The sequence below is a fragment of the Vigna radiata genome, chromosome 10 (assembly GCF_000741045.1).
Source record: "Vigna radiata var. radiata cultivar VC1973A chromosome 10, Vradiata_ver6, whole genome shotgun sequence".
NCBI lineage: Eukaryota > Viridiplantae > Streptophyta > Magnoliopsida > Fabales > Fabaceae > Vigna > Vigna radiata.
Window position 1 is genome coordinate 19,482,164 of NC_028360.1, and position 25,718 is coordinate 19,507,881.

The window sequence follows — 25,718 nt, forward strand, 5'->3', positions numbered from 1 at the left end:
ATTTTACTTGATAAAAGGAACTTATAGAAACTAAAATCTGAAATTCCTTAATTTTGAAGTAGTATAAACTTGTGTAAGGCTTTATTATAATTATACTTTATAATCCTATTCAAATAATTGTCTTCAGATATTTTTTTAAATTGTATTAATTGAATTTTATCATTTGACTGTAAATTGTTCCTATTTTGTCATTTTAATATAATTATTTTTATTTTTTTTAAATATTAAAAGTTGGAATTTGGAAAATAATTTCTCTTTAACACCATTTAATAATTGGTTTGACAATTTTACTTTTTATTAAATATTATTTAATAAGTCAAAAGTTTTAACAATTTTATCTTTTATTATTAATATTAATAATATTATTTCAAACAATATTGATATTGATAATATTATTTAATAATAGAGTGATTTAAATAATAAATGTCACAACTTTTAAATATATCTATCACTGTAACATACTATTTTATTATGATTTTGTATACAATTTCATTTAATAATTTTCCTCTTTTAATAATAAATATTATAATATATGAGATAAACTGAGATATTAACCATTTTAAACATTGAAAGAGATGTCTAACCAATAGTGAGAATAGAGATTTAATACATAAATTATATAATGTTGTTATTTAATTACACTTTTAACTATTAAATTAATAATTAAGCCTAATAATAATATAATAAATCAAAGTTTTAAAACTCACGTGCATTACGTGGAATTTTTATTTAAAAAAAATCATCAGTCAATAATTCTAATCTATCTGGTACTACTGAAGCACCTCATAAACTGTACCAAAGTTCTTTAATGTCTATGTGACCTACGACTTTAATTGAAGCTAATATTCCAAAATAGCTCCAAAGGTCTGGATCGACTGACCACTCTGTTATCTCTCCATCAAATAATAAATTTCCATTATCTAGTGTAACAAAATGGCCAGTATGGTGGACCAAAACCTTAATACGGTCATCAGCTATGGTGTTTTACCTATGAAGCACAAGATTTAAACACCTGTACGTAATGGGGGAAATAATTTATTATCACAATCCCTAATTAGTAAACAATTACACATAAAGGGAACACTGGAATAAACTAAGATCCCCACTAGGGAAACAGTGAGACAGAGTGGGAAACAGTTAGACAGACAAGGGGACCACTACTTTTCTATACTATTTCATAAATGAAATTCTTTTTCTTGGACCACAATGTCCGTAGTATAATACACATTTCAACATGCAAAATCTGGCACATCATATAATAACATACCGAACTAAGATCTCATTCACAGAACAACAGAGTAAGAACATAGGTCATACATGTTATAAACATACACTAAAAAAATCAAAATCCTCTCTAAATCCCTAACTCAGAACAAATGGAACTAACCTTAACTGACGTAAATTTTCAACCTCCTGAAAAACACTCCACGTGATGATAGTCTTCGTCTACTTCTTCATCTTTCGAACACCAATCCCTAATTTTCGCTCTTTCGAATAGCAAATCCCTAATCCCCAACTTAACTAAAAACACTTTATACAAATATAATACAAATATATGTGTTACGTGTCACTTAAATGTTTTTTTTTTAAATAAAAATTTCATGTAATGGACTCATTTAAATTAAACAATAAATGTCCGTTACAGATCAGCATAGTGCCAACGGCCTCCGTGGCTACTTAACAGAGAGGGCTTTATTGCTTCAAATTTACAAATATTAGGATGCAATTGGGACAAAAGAAACATGAGGACCTAATTGAGAATTGGACACAAATATAAGGACTAAAACATATATTTAACCTTACTTGAAAGAATGTAACAAAATTATAATAAAATTTTATTATTAAAATCTTTAAATATAGTTTGTCTTATAATAAATTCATTACATATTATACATATATAAAAGTGATACATAATTTTAGTAAACTGATATTTGTCACCATAATAAAAAAAATAATAAAATTAAATAATTTAAGAAACAAATATTGAATGTAAATTTAGGGTTTAGACTTTAGTCTTTATATCTATTTATATATTATTAATATGTCATTCATATATTATATTACTTTTTGTTTTCAGTTCTTTAAAATTGAAAAAATAAATTATGTATGATATATTTTATAGATAATTAAGAAAACTCATTAAAAGATATATTATATCTTTTAAAGGAAATGAATATATATATATATATATATATATATATATATATATATATATATATATATATATATTACACTTTATTCCAAATAAATATTTGAAAAATAACTGTGTTTTCGCTACTTAACATAATCAATTTAGTAATTTTATGTTAATTGTTTTAAGAAACATGTTAATAATAATTTTTTAATATTAATAATGTAAAATTGCACTAAGTAGTTTTCCAAACTTTATTCTTGTGATCAAAGTGTTTGTATTTTGTCAACATCAGAAGTCTCTATACGTTGCTAATTGTCATGTCGATAAGCTTGACACGCAAGGTCCCATATTTGCTTCCAGAGACATTGACATTGTTCCTAAAATGCAAGGAATTTATATTTAATAATAAATTTAAAATATATTTCTGTTTATGAATTTGTGAATCATTGATAAGTTGTATGAAATGCTCGACTTAAAATATAATTTTTTTATAACCAAAAGTTAAATACAGCTGACATAATTTTAATTGTACAAACTAAATTCAAAATAATGGAAATTATTTACTTTTCTTAAAAAGTAAACTTAGCAACAATGGATTTTAACACGAAAAATAACATGTACCAATATAGATACAATATAAAAGAGAGAATGATATTTTGAAAACATTTTAATATTACGTATCATTTTATCATTAGTCTATTTTTTATGTTTATGATTATTAGAAGTTTAGCTAGTGCTCTCAGCTCTCATTCATTCGTTCACATTTTCATAAATCTGATACCAATTTTGATGTTTTTTTATTTATTTTTGTTTCAATTATTGTATTAATTAACATATATGATGATTTCCATTTACAGCAGTAAATAGTGCGTGAAAATTCGATATGATTCCTCTTTGGAAGACATAAATGGAAATGATACATTATTTATAAAACAAAATATGTTTTTAATTTTTATATTAAATTTTAATATATTTTGATTTTTAAATTTTAAAAAGATGATATAGTTTTTTTAACGTAACTTTATTAACTTTTTTTAACATGTTAAATGTATTATAAAACAAAATTCACCACATCATTTTGATATGTTTAAATTATTATCTAATAAATCTAAAAATATTAATGTCACTAAGATACAATTCTTTATATTTATTTATTTTAAAAATTTAAAAATAAAAATATAACAAAATTTAAAAAAAAAGATAAATTTAATTTTACGTAAAGAAATTAAAAACATAGTGATTCTTATTTTTTTTATAAAAAAATATAAATAGCAATGACAAATTTAGTATATTCATAACATTTTCACAACAAAAATTAAGGGAAATTAATAATTTGATTGCTAAACGTTATTTTGTAAAAAGAAAATACCTACATTAAAGATGAATATTATATAGTTTCTAATTTGGTCATAATAACCTAACCCTTTATTTTTCAATCAGCAATAAACCAATTTTTCCAATGTTTCGTTAAGATGGGATCCACCACACATTGATAATGACTTTGACTTCATTGAAGGAGTGTGGCCTACCATCATTCTAGACAATGCCAATACCAATAACATTGCCCTCTGCAAAGGGAAACACACCACTGTTATCTTCTTTCTTAATAAATAATAGGTTTAAATCCTTTTTTATTCCTGAATTAAGTTATGTTTAGTTTAGTTTTCCGTTTTTAAAAATATTAACTTTAATCTATGAAAAATGTATCATATCAGTCCTCATGACAGTACTTAATGAACAATAAATCACTTATTTGATACATTTTTTATATTATGAAGACTAAAGGTTGACATTTTTAAAAGTGGAGACTAAACTGATCAAAACTTAACTCAAGGATAGAAAAAGGTTTAAACCTAAATAATATCAATGTTTCCGGTATGAATTCAAATTATCTATTTAATAAGTTTTGACTGTCTTGATCTATGTTTTTGTTAGTAAATATTTAACTAATTAAACTGTTAATATATAATAGATGTAATTATTATTATTTTATTTCAAACTTTATATTGATTTTGATGTGAACTTTGAATTATTGATACTCTAACATTGATTCAATTATTATTAATCATGTTTTGAGATAAATTAATTTTCATTATATCTAATTATCATTTAAAGTTGACCGTTGGATCTTTATAATGCAGTGATTCTATTATCAAATTTAACCAGTTTGTTCTTTAAAATATATAACATGTTCGAGTTAATATTTAATTTAAAACAAAAATTATTGACAAATATTTTCTTTTTTATTTTAAATTGGTATATATATTTTTTATTAAAATATTATAATTTAGTTTCTGTATGTTGTTAAAGTACAATCTAATCCATATGTGTGCATAAGTTAAACTGTATTTAGATGATAACATAAAAGACTTATTTGTAAACACGATCAAATATGTCACAACCTTCTGAATGTTTTGGGGTCTTTATATCTTTTTATAGATTTTAAGAAATTGACTAAAATGCCTATAAATTAGACAAAAGTAAAGACATAAATGGATGTCATATATTAAAATGGTTTTTTTTCAAAAATGGGTTTTTAAATTTATTTAATCCTACAAAACCGATGATTTATAGGTGAAGTTTACATTTCAGTTATATATTATAATTTTTTTTATCTTTAATCGATATGAAATTTTTAATATTTTTTATTTAAAATATATATATATATATATATATATATATATATATTTTATTATATTATATGACATTTAAAATTATGAAAATAATAATCATAATGGAGAAGTAATGATTGATTTGTTTTTATAAATTTAACCTATAAACTTAAACTAAACTCAAAATTGAATGTATAAAGTTAGTAAAAAACCTAGATTGGGTGTAGAAAATAGATTTCCTTTTATTAAAGTATAGGGGCATCTTTTGCAGCCAAGTATGTTTTGCAGATTATGTTTTCAAATACGATGACATCACAGTGATTTGTTAGGAGAGAATTCTTCAGTCCACCATTGATCTACAAAATTTCAAGTTCAAACTTTAAACATAACTACCCGATTAATAAATGTAATTAATAAAGGGTTAGGTTATTTTTCAAAACAGAATATCATAACAACAAGTATTACTCAGATACACATAAAATCTCCAAATCATATCAATTCATTCTCAATATTTATTTTTCCTCTTTTCTTTAAATTTTTGGGGACAACGACAACTTTTATATATTATTTATATAATATAATATCATATAAAAGATAAAATAGGAAATAACCTGAACACAAAATGTAAAATGCTTCAAATAATGGCCTAGGAAATGGTAAAGTGTTATTCTTCTTATAAATAAATTGACAAATTATTACAGTGGCAAGTTGTATCCAAGAAAAGCAATGTTCTTAGTATAGAATATAGGCATCAGCAAACAATAACATATCTCACCTCATAAAAAAAGAAATACCAAGGAAATTTCCATATACAAGTAATATTTGCATTGATCCCTTCTATTAAGTTTTTTCACACAATCTTTAAATACTATCTAACATCAAATTGGAAGAATTTTCAGAGACTTTTGGTAATTAATTATGCCTTTCAGTTTTCTTAAAACTGTAACTTCATTAATTTTAATAATATAACTAAACTCAAATTTTTCTAATAGTTTTAAATAAGTTAAAATAGTATTCTTGAAAGCAATTTTAATTTTTTTACATTAATATTTTCTGGGAGTAAATCTTTACAAGTTACTATTTTCTATGTGTTAATATTAAAATACAATTTAGTTATCATTAAAAAATTAGTTATACTTTAATAATAATATGTAGAGACTTATTTAAAACGAAAAATGAAATATAAAAAGATGGAAGAAAACATAATTATTTATTTAATAACATTTATAAACTAACTAATAAATAAAAACTTCCCTCAGTAAATATATATATATATATATATATATATATATTATCTGAGGAGAAAATAGCATTCCTTTTTTAAACAATTCTCATGTTAAAAAATTGATGGTAACATGGGATTTTATATAGCTAGGTTTTGGTACAGTAGAGTAGCTCCCATTTCTCCAATGTAGGTGCATGTCTACTAAATTCAGTAGGTTTCACCTAACGTGGACATTCATCATGGACACGCTCTTATCTCATTATTATTATGTTTATTAATCTACGTAGATAAAAACTATTTAATATATAAAAGTCACTAGTATATTCAGACAATTTTCTTTTTATGTAATATTTCCTATCCTATTTCATTTTATGTTTTAGAAAAAGTCTCACTGATATAAATAAAATATTACAAATTTTTGTTAACATATAATTTCATTTACTATAAAATAAGAAAAATAAAGGGAGTAGTGAGAGTTTATATCTAAGAAATTATATATTAATATTATGAAGTATAACATAGTAATCTTTTTAAAATTTCTGCACCAAAATTTTAAACATAAAACGATACCAGTATTTTATTTTTAGTTTAGTTAGTTGTTTCGTCTTCAGAAAATTTAAAAGTTGATATTTGTTTTCAAAAAAGTTTTAATTGTATCATAATTTTTGTAAAAATATGTTAGGTATTTTTTTTTTATAAATATTTAATGCGTTTCTTTTAATCTTTAATATTTTTTGTAAAAAAAATTGTTGTCATGTTTTTAAGTTCTGTGATAAGTGTTAATATAATGTCAAATGTTATTGTTTTATTTCAATTTAACTTTTATATATATATATATATATATATATATATATATATATATATATATATATATATTTCTAATTTTTTCAAAATGAAACAATATTATCAATTTTTAAATTGAAACTAAATTTATTTTTACATAAATTTTATATTGATACTTTTATTAAAAGTTATTAAATAATGGAGTTTAAATACAATTCAGTCTTACAAAATTTAAAATAAAGTTTATACTCCACTTTGATTTTACGTAGGATTTCTAACGTGTTTCCTTCACAAAAATGAACTTTTAATATATTATATTATTATACATTATTAATTGTTAATTTATGTTTTATAAAATTAAAAATAATTAAATATAAATATTTATTTTAAAAAATAAGTATTTAAAACCAATATATTATTAATTAGTTATTTTTTATAAGAATAATTTAATTAATACCATTTATACAAATAAAAAATTTGATAATAAGATGAAATTTATTATTTGTATAAATAGTATTCTAGTTTTAAAATTTAATAATAAAAGTTATGATTAGTCAAACTATTTAATAATATACAATGTAATATGTTAAAAAATTATTTTTAATATAAAGTATTAATATAAAATTTATATAAATAATAAATTTGGTTTAAATTTGGAAAAAAAAATTATTTTATTTTTAGAAAAATTAAGACAAAAATAAACAAATGATAATACATAAGAACAAAATTGACATAATGAATTTTGAGGCTAATAGTATGATATGTCATACAAACAAGAAATTGGTAGCAACAAAAATTTCTAAACAGAAATAAAAAATAAAAAAAAAATTATTGATTGATACATAGCATATAATTAACTTACTTAATAATTTTAAAAATAAAAGTCTAATTAAAATAACATTTTCAAAAATTTGGAACATTTTTTAAAAACAAGAACTAATTAAACTTTTCCACAAAATGAATAAGAAACGAATAATTAAACTTTTATTTTTTTATTAGTCAACAATAACTACCATTGTAATAATAAATAAAAGTATAATCGAGATAAAATAATTAGACTTTAAAATTTTAAAATGTTAATCATACTGAGAAGGAGCTGAAGACCAAATCATCAATAAGTATGAAACGTGGAAATTATAATAATAAAGTTTTAGTGGAGAAGATAGATGTAATTTGACTAATAAGATGCCAGCCTTACAAGGCACACAACTCTAATTATAAACATTCCAACTTATGCCTGTATAATAATAATAATTATAATCTAACTTGGAATTCAACTTATCTTTAATTAAACTCCCCTTTACATGGCATTGGGAGATTAATTTATCTAAAAGCACACTTATTTCAACATAATATAAAGGTTATGAATAGATATTAAACATCTAATCAATGTATTAAATCTTATAAAGAATATCATGTGACGTTTTGATGTTATTCATTAGTTTTAGCAGTAGAGCTTTAGTCAAAGATAATCTCAGAAAAAACATTTAATATAAATATATATTTGATTATGAAATATAATAATGTTTTGTAATAATTAAAAAAGAAAACATATTTATCTAAAATGTTTTGTCCATATTAAAATGTCAGTGATTCAGTTTTTTTTTAGATATTTTAAGAACTAAAATTGCTGATATTTTGAAAATGAAGCAGTAGTAATAAAATATTAGACGTATTAAAAAAGTGAGTATTATAAGATATCTGAAATGAAAAGGAAGAAGGATATGTTATAGTATGATGATAAATGTAGTTGAATGATCTCAGGTAAGTCTGAAAGGTGTTTCTGCAATGATCCTGTCTCTCTTAACAGAAAACAAGGCATAATGGAAGCTTAACAAAGATCTCAGTCTTAGAAAGAGGGAAAGGGTGGTAAAATCGAAGGAAGAAGAAGAAGAGAAGATAAAGATGGAGAATTATTCATACCAATCATACCCTGATTCTGGCGACTCCTCTCCACGCTCCAGAGAGATCGACTTTGACAACCCTCCTCCTCCATGGGACGAACAACAACAACAACAGAATTACAAGGTAAAGTTCATGTGCAGCTACGGCGGCAAGATCCACCCGCGCTCCCACGACAACCAACTGTCATACGTCGGCGGCGAGACCAAGATCCTCGCCGTGGACCGCTCCATAAAGTTTGGAGCCCTGCTGGCCAAGCTCTCGGCCCTCTGCGAGGTGGCGCCACAAGAAAGCAACGGCAGCAGCCTCACCTTCAAGTACCAGCTCCCTGGCGAAGACCTCGACGCTCTTATCTCTGTCACCAACGACGACGACCTCGACCACATGATGCACGAGTACGATCGCCTCTACCGCGCTTCCGCTAGACCCGCCCGCATGCGATTATTCCTCTTTCTCGCCGATACTCTTCCTTCTCCGCTTCCTGCTTCCGCACCGCTCCAAACTGTGATTAAACCAAATAACGTCGATTTCCTCTTCGGTCTCGAGAAGGGCGCCGGTGTCGCCGTCGCAGCTCAGCCGGCTCAGATTCCACCTGCGGCAGTCAAATTTCATGATCCGGTGCCGGAGCCCGTCGCGCCACCGCCGGAGTACCAGTCTCGGCTGAATTTAAACCCCGTGGACAGGGTTTCGGCCTCGGATCCGAGCGCGATTCAGCGCCAGTTGCAGCAGTTGCAAATTGCGGAGAGCGAGCAAGGCGCGTACCGGAGGAAGAGCGAGGAGAATTACCCTGCCGGTGATTATTACGTTCAGAAGCTGCCAGAGAAGTTCACTCCGGCGAATTTACCACCGAACACCCAGGGATATTGGTCGGAAAAGCATGTTTCCGGCGAAGCCTATCCACCGGCGGTGTCCGCTGCATCCGGTGGAGGAGATGGGCCGGTTTACATGATACCGGCGCCGGGGACGTTCTATCATGCGCCGGTGGTGCGGCCTCCAGCCACCCAGGGGTACTACGCGGTGCAGCGAATGGCTTCAGATGGTTACCGTGAAGCGGCAGTGTACGGCGGTGTCACGCAGGCAAAAACGGCGGCTCAAGCAAGCTTGGCGCCAGGGCAGCAACAGGTTAAGACTCCCGCGTATACGGAAGGATTCGGTATGATGCGGCCAAGTGCGATAGTGGATAATACGGGTGCGCCGTACGCACAGGTAGCGTACGATAGTGCAGGTGGGAGACAGGTTTATTATACTGCACCGGGTGGCGTAGTGCACGCTCCTCCGTACCAAGGCGTTTTTCCACCGGTCACCTCTGATCTGAGACAAACTGCGGTGACCTTGGGTCAAGATGTTAAAGTGTTGAACAAAGTTACCCAAGGTTCAGTGTGATTATTGAAAAATAACGGTCCAGTGTGATTAATTACCGATTAAGACTGTGCTTATCGCTGAATATGCTTCTCTTTTTATTTCTTTACTATCTTTTGTTTGAAATCCTATTTATGTAATAGGAATAATATTATTAAGTTTTATTTTTCGCCTTCTATTTTTGTACACTAGGTAATGTTATATATTATAATGCTATGTACTATTAATTCGTGTCTTGATTTCAAGTGTTTTTCTTTCTGTTAACATTTTTTCATTGTCACGCGATCATAACGCTTCTCCCGCAGAATTCGGTCGCCATGGATACTTGCTTATTAACTGTTGAGGAACAAAACTTAGAGACATTAATTTCTTCGTTTTCCATCTTTGGCAATGTCGTTTTTGGTGTTTTTTTTCTTTCTTGTCATGATCTCGTAGGTTATTTCTTGTCCCAATATTAAAGCAAATGTGTACCTTCCATTAACGAACAAACACTACTAACATTCTTTTAAGTAATGATGTTCACGCCGATATCATGGTTGGCCATTGTTACGCCATCATCTTTACGAACGTAAAAAGGAAAAAACTTAACAGGGAACAATCACTTTTCTCGCCGATTCACGTCTAATCCACCCTGTCTTTGTTTGGCCTCTAAAGTTCTGCTTCAACATTACACACATGCCAAAAAACACTTCATTAACAAATTGAAAATTCAATTTTTTACTATTTAAAAAACTACTCCCTTTGCATAATTTTATTTTGTACTATTCCTACACTGAAATCGAGTTTAAGAAAAATCCCCCGAGACTCGAACATGACTTGAACTTTTCCTCTTTTCTTTAGAAAAAGGTTACCACCATCCTAAATTTCTTTCTATCTAGCATCGATCTCATAAGGTAGATTATAAAAGCTTTTAGCAAAATCAAACATAGGGTGTGTACACAGATTGTTTTATTGAAGAGTCCAAAAAAGATTGTCCCTCAAAGTCAATCACTTTTTTTTTAGTTTAGTAAGATATTTATCTTCATCAGTAACCAGTAACCTTGTCTCCTTGATCTTTACTCATAAACGCTTACACGATATAGTTTATATTGGAAAAGGAAGAGTGTGGATAATGAGGAGTTATAAATAAATAATAGGGTGAAATTATAGAGTGAAAAGTTGAATAAAGAAAAGGTAGTTCAGAATAGCAGAAAGGGCATTCAAATGTGGGAAATTAAAAAATTGTCTTGGTCTTGGTCCACCTTCTATCCTAGACTTTGAGTGTGCATCAAAGGCTAGTCCTACAGAAAGGAACAAAAGTGTTGCAATCAGAGCTCAGATATTATGGCCAATTAAGATAATTTCGGATATAACCTTTTCATTTCCCATATAGCAGCGTTTGACGTGTGCGCAAGGTTTAGTTAGACGCTCCTATCCAAAACAAAATCATAATTATTTCGTTACGGTAGACAAAACAAAAAGCGCATCCATGACAGGTGGGATTACAATTTCGTTTTTTCAAACACCAGGTGTGCATTTTCTCAAGAATCAAACGCCCATGATTGCCCCCACCACATCCTCTTCCCTTTGAATTTAAGTAGAAGGCTGAGTCTCTTTCACCCCATTTTTTCTTTTCTTCAACATCCATTATGGCTTCACATTACCACAGGTCGCTGTTTTGATGACAAACTTCGAGGCGCCGTGGCTCTTTCCGCCAATATCTTTTGGAAAGGTGTGAGGAGTTGTTGCTATAAATTCATTCTTTTTAAAATAAATAATAACAAAAATCTCAAAGATATTTCTAAACAATAAAGGATATGTTATTAAAAATTAAATAACCGGGCAGCAGCATAGATATAAAAACTACACTTGTATAATGTGTGAGAAGGTTGCTTGAAAAAGTCAACAAATTTATTATATTTATAGCTGGAAATTTTAAATGAGTCTAATTTTTACATTAAATAAATATTTGAAATATTAAATATTTTATAAAATAAATTAAACTTGTTATTAAATTAGTATTGGTGTTAATCACTTATATATTTATTAAACTCGGATTTTATTAATCATATATTTCTCCTTAAAAAATTCCGTAAAGTATATATTAATAACCGCTTGCATCAACTTGTTTGACTCACTGTTGTTTTTCTTTTACTTGCTAAAATATTTGAAAAATAAATTCAACATAAAGCAAAAAAAAAATGTGGAGTAAATTATCACTTAATTGGCTTTTACATTTTATCTGGTGATATATTCTAATAATAAGGTTAAATATGTTTTTAGTCCTTATACTTTAAAGTGATTTTGGTTTTAGTCCCTCTTTCAAATAAGGTACAATTTAGTCCTTCAACTTTAGAATATTCTGGTTTAAATCTTTTTACCAAATTATTTTAACTTTATTTGCTTTTTCAAAGGCATTTCTTAGTTAACATTGAAGCAAAAATGTGTCAAACAGTATAAACAATCCAAAATTCTATAATGAAACAGAAACAGCAAATAAAGTTAAAAAATTTTAGTAAAAAGAATTAAAACCAAAATTTTATAAAGTTAAAGGACTAAAGTATACCTTAGTTTGAAAAAGAGACTAAAACCAAAATCACCCCAAAATATAGGAACTAAAAACATATTTAATCCTAATAATAATAATACTTTCCACAGTTTGCTTATTAATATATTCTTATATGCTTTTCGGAAATTTATATATATATATATATATATATATATATATATATATATATTCTTATATTTTATTATTTTATACAATATTTTCCTCTATTAAATGTTATCAGTATGTGTCTAGGATATTTATTTGTTTGTTTATAAACATTTTTCATTAATATTATAATCACTAAGGTAATAAGGGTTAGAAATAATTTAAGATAAATTCGTATATATAACAAACCCATAAAATTTGTGTAATCGTAAACATATGGTTATAGACATACGCTAGATTAAAAAATAATCTGTTGCCCAAATAGAATATAAAATAGTAAAAAACATCTTAATCATCACTAAGAAAACTATATTTTATTCATATAATACATCTGGTTTAACCTATATTCTCATTGAAAATTTGAAACAAAAATAGAACAGTTAATCAGATCCAAAGGTTGGGTTGGGCCAGGAAATTGGATGGGAAAAGAAATGAGGGACAAATAATTACTCTTTGCACAGCAAAGTTTCTTCGTGCACCTCTTTTGTGGGTGCTGTAAATGCCAAAAATGGTCATGCTAGATTGGTTAATATTAAAGAATGTAGAATTCATAAGCATGTTATCGATTACCCAATCTTATATGCGTTTTATTACGTAATCTACATTGCATAATCCAAAATATATTTAAATTTAAAAGTATATTCTACATTGCGTAATTCATAATAAAATTTTCTATTTTTGAATTTCATAATTTAAAAACATGTTTCGAAATGTATAAATTAAAATGTTTTCAAACGTGTTACGTAATTTATAATGTGTTTTTAATTAAGTAAATACAATTTTGGATGTACTCTAGATCTTATAGAATTCATTTTTTAGATTGTATAATTAAAATACGTCTTTTAGTTATAGACTTCCAATTATATAATCCAAAAGATTTCAACTCATGGATAATTTAGACATTTTCACACCAATGGAAGTGTGTGAGAAGGATTGGAGGTGCTTAAAGAAGTATTTACAAAGAAGAAACTCATAATAAGCTATTACATATTATGGTGGCCTCCGTAAACCCCTTTTTATTTCCATTTTTTCTCTAAGTAGTTTTTTCCTCTGTTTTATTTATATTATTTAATACGTAAAAAAAAAAATTGACGTCGTTAAATTAAAAAGATTATATATTCAATAACTTTTAAAATTTTGAAACTAAAATATATTAAAATATTATGATCTTCTGAATTAAAAACAAAAAAAACAAAAAAAACAAACTCCTATACTTCAAGTATTACCCATTTAATCTAATTTTTGTACCATATTTTTCTCCTAAGAAACTTAAATTTGAATTGTGAATAAAAAACAACTATCATTAAAAGAAGCATAACTAATTGGGCCTTTCAAATATACATCGTTCTAATTAATGATCAAAGAGACACTACAAAAGTTCATAACAAAAGTTCATTATTTATTGATGTTGAAACAATTTTTTAGTTGATTAGTTGTTTATAAATTGATTTTTACCTCTATGGATCTTTCCCCATAGGCAAACTAGTTATGAATTCCATAAATAATGTACAAGAAGAAACTTATAAAAGGGAATCAATATGTTAAAGTAAGATATTTGATTAAATAAAAGAAGAGGTAGATGGGTGTGAATTTAATCGTTGTTGTTAGATTCTTAAATAATTACTAAAGTTATGGTTATGATAAAGAAATTAGAAGACGCGGTAATAGCGTGTACAACTATGGAAGGAATATATTCGGCTTTAAAGGTTCTTCTACGAACCCAAAATGCCAAGATAGGTACCATTCCCCACGAATACCAATCAGCCTCAAAGTGCTTTTAGACTCAAACTTTCTATTCACATCACATGCTACACAACACCAAGCCAACCCTTTCCCACCTTTCTATTAATTACAACTACTAATCTATCAAACAACCTTCGCAACAAAGACAAACTATTCTTTCCCTCCAAAACTTTCTCAGATCTTCTTTTACTTCTATTTAGTAATTAAGTTAAATTAACGATAAAACTGCATATGCTCTTCTATTTATCCAAAAGAATCCAATCACACAAGTAAGGATAAAAAAATTGGATATATATATATATATATATATATATATATATAAAATTCGTAACAAGTAATTACTATTTGTAAATAATAAATAACTAATATTTTAATACTCATTTTCAAAAGAATCAAATTTTAATTTATATTATATATATAATTATTTTTTTCTATAATTTTATTTTAAAAATATATAAAATAATTTTTAACCACAAATTTTAAAATATTCATAAATATTTTTTAAGCTTGTATTAACAGGAAACGAATAGTTTACGGGTCGAATATTTATTTTACGAAGATTGTGAGGTGTCCGACCCGATCTATAAATTAATAGATTTCATTCATATAATGTTTTATTTTCTTATTTTTATTTAATATGATGAGATTTACATTCTCTTATTTTTATTCAATATAAAATTTAGAATTTTTTATTTTGTAATTGTATTTTCAAGTATTATTTATGATTCTACTTTTTAATGAAATTTTATTTGCTATTGGTAGGAAAATAGTATTATACATAAGCTTTTGTTGTTAAATTAAATAGTCACCTTCCTCTGGAATCCACAGCTAAAAAAAGCAGAACTTGTTTTAGACGATGTCGTTTGATTATTCTTCTTCTGAGATGGTGGTGGATAACTTTATGCAAAGTAAGATATAAAGAAAAAATGTAAGAGCATAAAATAGTGGCCGTGAAGATACACGCCGACATCCAATTGTGTGAAATGAAATGAAATGAAATGCCATTTCTGGATCTTTCTTCTTAGTTCTCTCCCTTCTTTCTTCTACACACATATACATATATATACACATACATACATCAAACTCTCGTCTTCCAACCCTAGAACAATTGTTTTATTCTATCTGGTTTCTGCAAAGGGTCTTAACTTGCTGAGATGAGTGAGATCAAATATGGCTATCCGTATCCAGCTCAAGGTATAGTTTATATTCACGCATTCAATATATATATATAGAGAGAGAGAGTTCAATTTACAGAGATGAAGTTATTATGATGAACTGTTCTTACATTGAATTTGATGCATCCTCTTTCTTGGTATGGTAATAAAAGAAAGTTGTTGTTTAGTTGCCAGTTGAGAATTTTTTGTCGAGTGCATATGTCATGGCCTGAACTTCAAACATTTTTCAATTTGTATTTTTCTCAATTATTGCTGAACAGTTATTGTTCTTATGTCCCTCACAGGTCCTTATCAGGGGCCACCTCCGGTGGCGGCACCTCCACAGTACTATGCTGCTCCACCGCCCAGAAGAGAACCCGGTTTCCTTGAGGGGTGGTAAGCTATTTACACTCTCTTCTATTAAGCAACAAGTACCATTAAATCTTACTTTTAATGTTTTTTTCTCTCCAAATTTTAGTTTATATTTAAATATATTTTAAAAAAAATAAATTATAAAATATTTTGTCTTTATACTTTATAAAATTGATGTAAAAATAAACAGTAGTTTTCATATGAAAATGGAAATCCACAATAAAATATACTGTAATCAATAAATATTTACTCTTATTTAAAACAAAGTTAACATAATAGCAATTGTAATTTTAGGATTAAATATGTTATTTTTCTAAAGTATTGTAAAAGATTATTCCTAAACTAAATTATAAAGTATTTAGTTATTCTGTTATATGATGTAAAAAAAATTCTAATCACATTTTATTTAAATTTAATTCAATTTTATAAAATTAATTCATAAAAAAAAATTACCATATATATTAAATTGAATTCATTTTTAATATATATGCATGCTTCATGTATGACATTAAACACTTAAATGTTATTCGGTAATATTAAATCCATTATATTATTTATCAAGAACCTGTATCATAATAAAACAATTTGTTTTCGTAATTAAAACTTATCTTTTACTAATTTAATTCTAAAAGTATAAAATTTATAGTTTAAAGGATAGAATTGTTCTCCTAAATCTAGAAAGGTAACTAAAAGAAAATTGTACCAAAATTATTTTATTTACAGTTAGCATAGATCTTATTTTGTTGTTGAAGTGTTTTATTTTATGGTGTATGCAGCCTAGCGGCTCTCTGTTGCTGTTGCCTCTTGGACGAGTGTTGCTGTGACCCAACTATTATTTTCGCTAGTTAATGTCTATGCTGTCATTCTAATATATATATATATATATATATATATATATATATATATATATATATATATATATGTATAAACCACTTGTTGCAATGATATTTTCATATAAGAGTTTATATTGTTTAGTGGATCCCATCAAATTATTATGTACGAACGAGGAGTTAATCAATATATTTCTTTTGCTGCTCTATTATTACCTATTCCAAGTACTTTTGCTCGTTCTAGATATGGAATACAATATATTATTGAGCTTCAGATAATTAATATACACACACAAATAATTATGTTTAATTTCCCATTTATTTCTATTGTTATAGTAATTTATTTTTCTTCTAAAATAGAATATAATTATTGGGATGAAAGGTTTGGTGTAACATTCATTTAAGTAATATAAAATATTATTAAAAAAAAACATAGGAGAGTTAACTTGAAAGGTATGTAAAATTTCTATACAATTACTCAAAATAATTATAATTTAATTTTATATGCATAATCAAACTTATTTATTTACCGACACCTTTCTCTATTATATAATCCAAAAATAGAACTTTAATTATGATATGTTACTAAAAATATTGTTATTGAAGATACACTTCTTAATTTTCTAAGGTCTCTTCCAAATAAATAAATTTTATGTCACTTTTTTCACGTGTTATTATTTCATATCATACAACAAAACATAAAAAAAAAGTAAACTAATATTATAAAAGAATCACTTCATGCAAAATTATCATATAACACAATTCATTTTCAAGTAAAACCTAAACATACAAATAAAATTCCACGTATATATATATATATATATATATATATATATATATATATATATATATATATATATTTATTATGTTGAACTATGATAAATTGTACACTTAGTGATGGAACAAGTGACCCTTCTAAGCTACCACAAAAGATGAGTCTGTCAACCACCCATGGACAAAGACACCAAGTCATAAACTAATACCTTCTGGTACTTCTCACCATATAATCTCCCTTTCTATTTCAGATGAAGTGATTATTTGAACGTCAAGATAACTTTCAATGTTGAGTCCATATATCAATACATTACTCTTCTTGAAAACAACCATTGAGAGTAGGGGTAAACAAATAGAACTGAACTGCACTGTATTATAAAGATATGTATTGAACTAAAAATTGATTTGTCAGACATGAACTGTAAAACAGTTCAGAACTGAACTATTTTTTGTTTTATCAAACTGGACTGAACTGAACTATACTAAATTGTACTAAATTAGAATATAAAATGAACTGAACTACTAACTATACTAATTTTAAACTTAATTGTACTAATTTTAAATTGAATTGTACTAGTTTTTAAACTAAATAGAATAACAATACATGTTTTTTTTAATTAATATTTATTTTATTTTATTCATAAATGTCTTACAAATTAATTTTTTAATTATTTGATATTACTATTTCTATTTTATTTGTATTTCTTTTATTATTAAGTTACTTCTTCACTTTTCCAATTATTAAATTATTTCTCCACTGTATAAACTAAAGATTATTAAGTTAAATTGTCAAATTAAACGTCATCAAATTCTTCACTGTATATCAGTTTTACGTTAATTCTCTTACTACTATATCATAAATTTTATTGTAAATTTCCATATATCATATAATTAAAACCATTGATGAAAACATGTTTATTTCATCTATTTACTATGCAAACATATAATGAAGATATAAAATGCTAATTTTACTACGTTTCTAGTACACTTCTTACATTTTTTTATTAAATTATTTTATTGTATTTTACTTGGCAAGACGAATCAGTTGAACGGAAATTAGAGAAGAGGAAATAGTAGATACAATTCTCACAGTTAACTGAACCGAAACTATTATAAGTTCAATTTTTAAAAACTGAACTATAAAATAGTATAGTAAAAGTAAATCAGTTTTTTTTAATTATATTTGCTCAATTATAATCAAGAGTTTCACCTTAAAAACTATTTTAAAGCAATATTATAAATACATACATAACCTCATGCATAAATCATTATATAATTCAATACATGTTTTTAAACAAATCTCAAAGCCCTAATATAATTCAAAGTTACAAGAAAACAAAAGAAGAAAACCATAATCTGAACAGGTTACTCGATGTTTATCCTAGCCCAGCAAAAGAACCTTCATTGCTTGGCAAGAAACCACTTGCTCTGCAAATACATAAACAAAGAGTTCTTGTTGCCCAACGAGAATTCTCGCTCATCCACTGTTACAACAATTTTATCTCCAAACTAACTTGTCCCGCCCTCATGGCTCGTTATACGAATACAGAAGCAATGGGTTTTGCTCACTTAGCGAGCCTATGCTTGCATGACAAGACTGTAGAATTTTGTAGAATAATAATTTTGCAGAAATTGAACCTCCTAACCTTAAATTTCCTTACTTCAAACATACCTCCCAATACACATAGATCTAATCTCGCTATTCTAAACCTTAAACGTAATTCATCAACCTGTTTGTGACCAAGCTTAACTCCTACTTTGATAATTTTGTAAAAAATTCATACTTACAACACCAATTCACCACTTCAAAGCTCACAGTTCGTTTTTACCCATTTCTAATTACAATTTGACAAACCAAGTATCTCAACAAGTCCTAGATGACCTAAAAACATATCCTAGGTCTCAATTTTTCCCATCGAACTCTTGTTTCAAAATCTCACCTATTAAAACCTCTCCTATTTGACCAAATTCAATCCATAATTTTACATCATATATTTTGTTAACAAAGGTCTTAGACCAGTTTTAGATTATCTAAAAACAACTCTCAAACATCAATTTCAGTGTCAAAATTACTCTTATAAAAATTCCCTTACCAAACCTTCAAAACTTCTTCATTTTTATTACTACTATCGTATCAGTTTCCTATCTAATATAACTTCAAATAACAATATTTATTTTTAATTAGTTTGTTATTATTTTTTATTGTATTTTAGACTTATTCCATATTTCTTTTATTATAAATAAAAAATTTTGTGTTTTTATTCAATATAAAATAGACTAATTAGATACATCATTTTCCTTATATTCAATAAACTATATAAAAGTAAATTATATGTGATAACATTTTTAAAAGTAATAAACTGATTTGATTAGTTTTCATAGATAATTGTGATTCTATCAAGAACGTAGAAGTATATAAAAGTAAATGATAACATATCTAATATATTAAATATTTTAAAATTATTTCATACTTTATTATTTAAACAGTTTAACGAAAAACAATGTGTTATCCAAAGAATACTAAATGGTTGTGATTTGATTATTTTTTATAGACGGTTCTGATTCTATAAAAAATGTAGAACTATATAAAACTAGATGATAACATATCTAATATATTAAATAATTTAAAATTATTTATACTTTGTTATTTAAACAGTTTAATAAAAAACAATAAGTGCTATCCAAAGAATACTGAATGGTTGTGATTTGATTAGTTTTTCTAGATGGTTGTGATTCTATCAAGAACGTAGAACTATATAAAACTAAATGATAACATATCTAATATATTAAATATTTTAAAATTATTGAATAATTTATTATTTAAATAGTTTAATAAAATAACAATAAGTGTTATCCAAAGAATACTGTTAATTTATTTTTTCCAAAATTTATGCTACAGGACATACTGGAATGAGATATAAAATTAACACATTATTTTCAAGTGCACCATAAACTCAAATCCAAATAAAAACACCACCTTCTCCATCAGCCAGCTCTGAGAGTGCCACGTGGTAGATTTAGGAAATCACAACCGTCAGTTCCAGATCTACGGTCAGTTTTCGGGACAGCTGGGAAATCGCCCTCATCCATTGGATCACAGTCCAACCGAGAATCAACAACAGAGGAAGCTTCCCGAGGTACCCGCGGGCAGATCTCATTGCCTTTAAGAATAGACCCTAGCACTCTGGCATTCCTCGCTCAGATTAGGGTAACCCGACTTCCTAACCCTAAAACTTTTTCCGGTTTTCTCTTCCAAATCTCTGCTTCCGCCAGCGGCTCAATAGCGTCTTCCACTTTGCTTAGGTTTTTTGTCTGCCTGATTCTTAGTACAATTGACTCATGCTCTGTTTCACCAACATTGGAAAGTCTGTGCCGGAGAGACGACGGAATCTCACCGGACGGCTGTGATTTTGCAATTCTATGGCTTCTGCTGTCTTAGCTAACCGGAACGAACCTAATTGGCCGCAGCATAGAGTTGGTGGAGCTGGATTCATGGGAAAAGCACCCTTTGCTAACCCTAACCCTAATTCTAATCCTAAATTAGCAAATAGCAAAAGGACCCAGGCGGCTTCGGACGATGCTTCCTCTATCAACAGGCGACCCAATGAAGTAGTGACTCACTCCCAATACGTGTCCTTCAACATCGGATCCTTATCGAAGAAGGAACTCTACGACATCAAGAACAGGCTTGTCGCAGAGCTCGAACAGGTTCAGAAATTCAGAACTCGAATCGAGTCAGGGGAGTTACAACCTGGGCAGAGCTTCAATGGCCACCCGAAGAAATCCTCGAGTAAAAAGTTGTCCGGCAACAAGCGACCCTTGCCATTGAATTCCGCAAAGGATTTTAAAGGTTCGCATTCGGAAGTTGGAAACTTGATGAAGGGCTGCTCGCAGGTTTTGCAGAAGCTGATGAAGCACAAACATGGGTGGATCTTCAATGTACCAGTTGATGCTGTCGGAATGGGTCTCCATGATTACTATGATATAATTAAACAGCCTATGGATCTTGGGACGGTGAAGTCCAATCTCTCGAAAAACAAGTACTCGACGCCTTCGGATTTTGCCTCTGATGTGAGGTTAACCTTCAACAATGCACTGACATATAACCCTAAGGGTCACGATGTGTACACCATGGCGGAGCAGCTTTTGACGAGGTTTGAGGAGCTGTATCGCCCGATTCACGAGAAATTCGAAGATTTGGTTGGACATGATCGCGATTTTAAGGAGGAATTGCAGGCTAGTTCGTGGAGCCACGTTGAGCCAGAGAGGGTGAAGAAGAAGGAAAATCTGATCCCTCCCGCGAAATTGCAACAAGAGCCTCCGCAGCCACCTGCAAGTTCTTCTAACCCTCCTTTGCTGCAGTCCCCCGTGCGTACACCTTCTCCCATGCGAGTTCCTCCCGTTAAGCCTTTGAAGCAGCCTAAGCCAAAGGCGAAGGATCCCAACAAGAGGGAGATGAGTCTTGAAGAGAAACACAAGCTGGGGTTAGGACTGCAGAGTTTGCCAGCAGAGAAAATGGAACAGGTGGTGCAGATCATAAGGAGGAGGAACGGACATTTGAAGCAGGATGGGGATGAGATCGAGCTAGATATTGAGGCTGTTGACACAGAGACTCTTTGGGAACTTGATAGGCTAGTGACTAATTATAAGAAGATGGTTAGCAAGATTAAGAGGCAGGCATTGATGGGCAACATCAACAACAGTGTGGCGCCAAACAAAGCCAATATGGTATATTTTCTACCAGTTAGTTTACTTTTTAATGGGCTTGAATTCTTACTTAGCATTGACGGTGATTTCGATTCCAGATACTAATTTTTTGAGGCTTTAATTGATAGGAATTCCCTGGTGGTGAGAAGGCTGATGGGATGCCAACTGAGTTTAAGAAGCCAAAGAAAGTAGAAGCAGGAGATGAGGACGTTGATATTGGTGATGATATGCCAATGGGTGTGTTTCCCCCTGTGGAGATTGAGAAAGATAAAGATGTTGCTGGTGGCCATGCAACTAGTAGTTCTAGTAGCTCTAGCGGCTCAAGCAGTGATTCCTCGTCGTCAAGTGGTATTCCCCTGCCCTAGCGTAGGCTTTGATTTGTGATTGATCTATTTTTCTAAGGAAAACGCTCAAGTTTAATTGCCATTGCAGATTCGGATTCCGGTAGTTCCTCTGGAAGTGATTCTGAAGCAGACAATGGGCATTCGTAGCTGCGAGGGATATTTGTTACTGGTGGTCAAACTTGATCATACTGGTGGGTGGATGAAGAAATCATTGCTTCATTGGCTTCCTTTGAGGGTGTGGGTTGAATAGATGGACGAGGTATGCCCATCTCACTTTGTATGTTATTCTTTTGGTGCAGTGAGTTTTTTCAGCGATAGAGTGATTGTCTGGCTAAATTTCCGATTACCTTTCATTTCAGGGATTGTGATAGTTGGTTCTGTTGTGGGTTGGGTGTGGGAGTGGCGGTATGGATTGTGGAGCTGGACACCTGCTTGAGGATTTGGGGTGTGTTATAAATAAATCTGTACAAATAAATTCGGAAACTAAAGTAATCACCAAAACGATTTGTAGGCCAACATGTAGACTGAAATGTGAAAATCCTAGGATAGACTCGTTGAAGATTTAGAAATAGAATGCAGAGAGAATTAATATTGAGTTTTACCTTGTACACATTAACAACAGTATATAGATGGAACTTCTTAAATCCATTTTGTGGATCTGTGCATTGGATTTTTTTGGATCGTTAATCAGTTAAATAGACTGGGGTAATGAGGGGAGGAAAAATGGCCGCTGAGAATCCTTTGGAGATGAAAACTATGCGAAAATGCTACTAAGATGAATTATTCGATTTAAGGTCGTCCTATCAGGCAGTGGTTGTACCTCTGGTTTCAGATTCTGTATAAAGATTTGAAGATGCCACGTCTGGTCCTCGAAGGATAAAAAAATGCTGCATGTTTAAAGGGATGCAATAAGAAGGCGCTTATACGTAGAAGATGTTTGAAGTGCTTAATATGCGTTGCCTCGGACTGTTATCAGTTTGCTGGTTGTGGAGTTTTGGTACTCTTATCTACTCAACGATGATCAAACTTCAGAATGGGGTAGGATTTTCTATTGGATGTAATATAATACCCTATTACCTACCAGATGACCTATTTTCTTCGTTGTGGCCAGTTTTTTCGTTGGATAATTTGTTAAACTGTGTATGATTTTTTGCCTTTATCGACTTCCCTTATTGCACATAATCTGGAGAGTACTTTGGAATGGATCGGTCTATAAAGGCTCACTCAGGTGGTGCTTTCATTATGATATTGGCATTTGGTCGACAACAGTTAAAGCTGTCCGTTGGTATTTGTTCGACAGTTAAGGCTGAGCTGCGGTGTCTGGCACGATCCCTAAATGTCACCATCGATTTTGTTGAAATGGATTCTCAAGTAGCTTTGAAATTGGTCTTGTGGGTATACGAATTTTTTTCTCCCTTTTGCTTTTCTTCTCGTCAGGAGCATCCGGGGGCTGGTTGGAACATTATGGCCATTTTTTAGACTTTGATGTTCTGTTGGACATTGTGTCTTATTTCAATTAAGAGGCGAAAGAAAGCCTGTTTTTCATGAATAATACTCTTAACATATTACTAATTGGCATTCTTTTTATTGTCAGAGGGAGTTCACATTAAAGTTGTTACGTAATAAACTAAGCTTATACCGAAAAGTTTGAAAGTCAAATCCATTTGACGTTTAATAAGAAGCTTCAGAATGAGCTTTACCAGTCTCTGTCGCTGCATTCTATGTTAAAGAGTTTGATCAATTGCCTCCCCCGTTCTTATCATGAAATAAAAAACTTGGTAATGGGACTTGAGTTTATCTAACTTACACTGATGATAAATTACACTTTTAGCCAGTTTGATTTGGTCGCATCTTGTACCAAGTGATACGTTAAGTTCAACAACTTTCCCATTAATAAATTCTAATATTATATTAAGAAACAAGTTTAAACCCAATTCATTTTTATAAAATTAACTTATAAATGATAAAAAAAAAAGTTAAAAAAATTGAAATCAATACTTTACTGTGTACATAAAGAAGATACTTACCTGCAAAGATTACTGTATTTTAATTATATAAAAGCAAATACCTCTTAACCCATCTCACACGCACACACAAAAATAATATACAATACAAGTGCATATGTTAGATTTATTTACATTTTAATGTTACCTAATGATTTTATGTCTTAGATTAATTCAAAAGAACCCTGCATAATACTTTCACTGTAGAGGCCATGTTCGATTATTTAATTGAGTGTATTTGGGATGATAATGATTAAAGAATTCTGTGTTTAGTCTCTGAGTTGTAAACTCTATTTTTAAGATATTGAAGTTATACTGACATCTTTATTACAACGTTTATACATAAGAATAACAAAAAAGTGAAAATTAAAGTTAATACATTGAAACTAAATATATATATATATATATATATATATATATATATATATATATATATATATATATATATATATATATTAAATTCTAAACTTAATTAATATTAAAAATGTCATTCACTGTTCTTTTCACCACTAAATAACTTAGAAACCGTGATACTAAAATAAGTAAAGCTTAAATTGAATGGCATGTATTTTAATTATTGGAAAATGATATTTAACAAACATCTTTTTTTTACCTTTATTTAACATTATTTTTATTTATTTTTTACTTTATTTTTTCTTTTAATAATATAAAAAATCAGTCTTTTAAAACCATTTCATCTTTCTTTGCAGTCCTCAGAACCTGAAACATGTGTTGTTTAGTTAAAAAAATAAAAATTAAATTATGAATAATTTATTTATTTAACCAAAGTTTAATAGAACTATGAAACAGAATGTGGTTCATTATGTCATTCCACGATATCATAGGAGAATTGTGTTTGACCATTTTTCTGTTGAGATTCATCCATAGATTCAGGGCGTCGTTGTTGGAAGCATACGAAAACTGTGGTTATCCCGCAACAGTAACATTATTCTGTTATATAATTCTATTTTAATCACTAATGATGCCATCGTCATACTTTTAAGCCTAACATAATAAATATAATTATTAAGTAAATGCATTCACAACTTTAAGTTTGGTTACTTTTAAATATAAAAAAAAAATA

General features: G+C 28.9%; 2 protein-coding genes across 3 annotated transcripts; both read left to right on the forward strand.

The window, feature by feature from the left end:
• Nucleotides 1-8,459: 8,459 nt before the first annotated feature.
• Nucleotides 8,460-10,260, forward strand: LOC106774435. The gene has a single exon (XM_014661429.2). The coding sequence runs from the start codon at nt 8,660-8,662 to the stop codon at nt 10,037-10,039; it is 1,380 nt and encodes a 459-aa protein (XP_014516915.1). The 5' UTR covers nt 8,460-8,659; the 3' UTR covers nt 10,040-10,260.
• A 10,522-nt stretch (nt 10,261-20,782) lies between these two features.
• LOC106775900 (transcription factor GTE7) lies at nt 20,783-24,203 on the forward strand. Of its 2 annotated transcripts, XR_002669781.1 has the most exons (4): nt 20,783-22,308; nt 22,416-22,635; nt 22,720-22,890; nt 22,991-24,203. XR_002669781.1 is itself a non-coding variant. In XM_022786520.1 (3 exons), the coding sequence occupies exons 1-3, from the start codon at nt 21,001-21,003 to the stop codon at nt 22,776-22,778; spliced, it is 1,587 nt and encodes a 528-aa protein (XP_022642241.1). In that variant the 5' UTR covers nt 20,783-21,000; the 3' UTR covers nt 22,779-22,984. The 2 variants fall into 2 exon arrangements, 1 of the variants encoding a protein (XP_022642241.1); XM_022786520.1 differs by lacking the exon at nt 22,991-24,203 and having other exon boundaries at nt 22,720-22,984.
• Nucleotides 24,204-25,718: the final 1,515 nt, after the last annotated feature.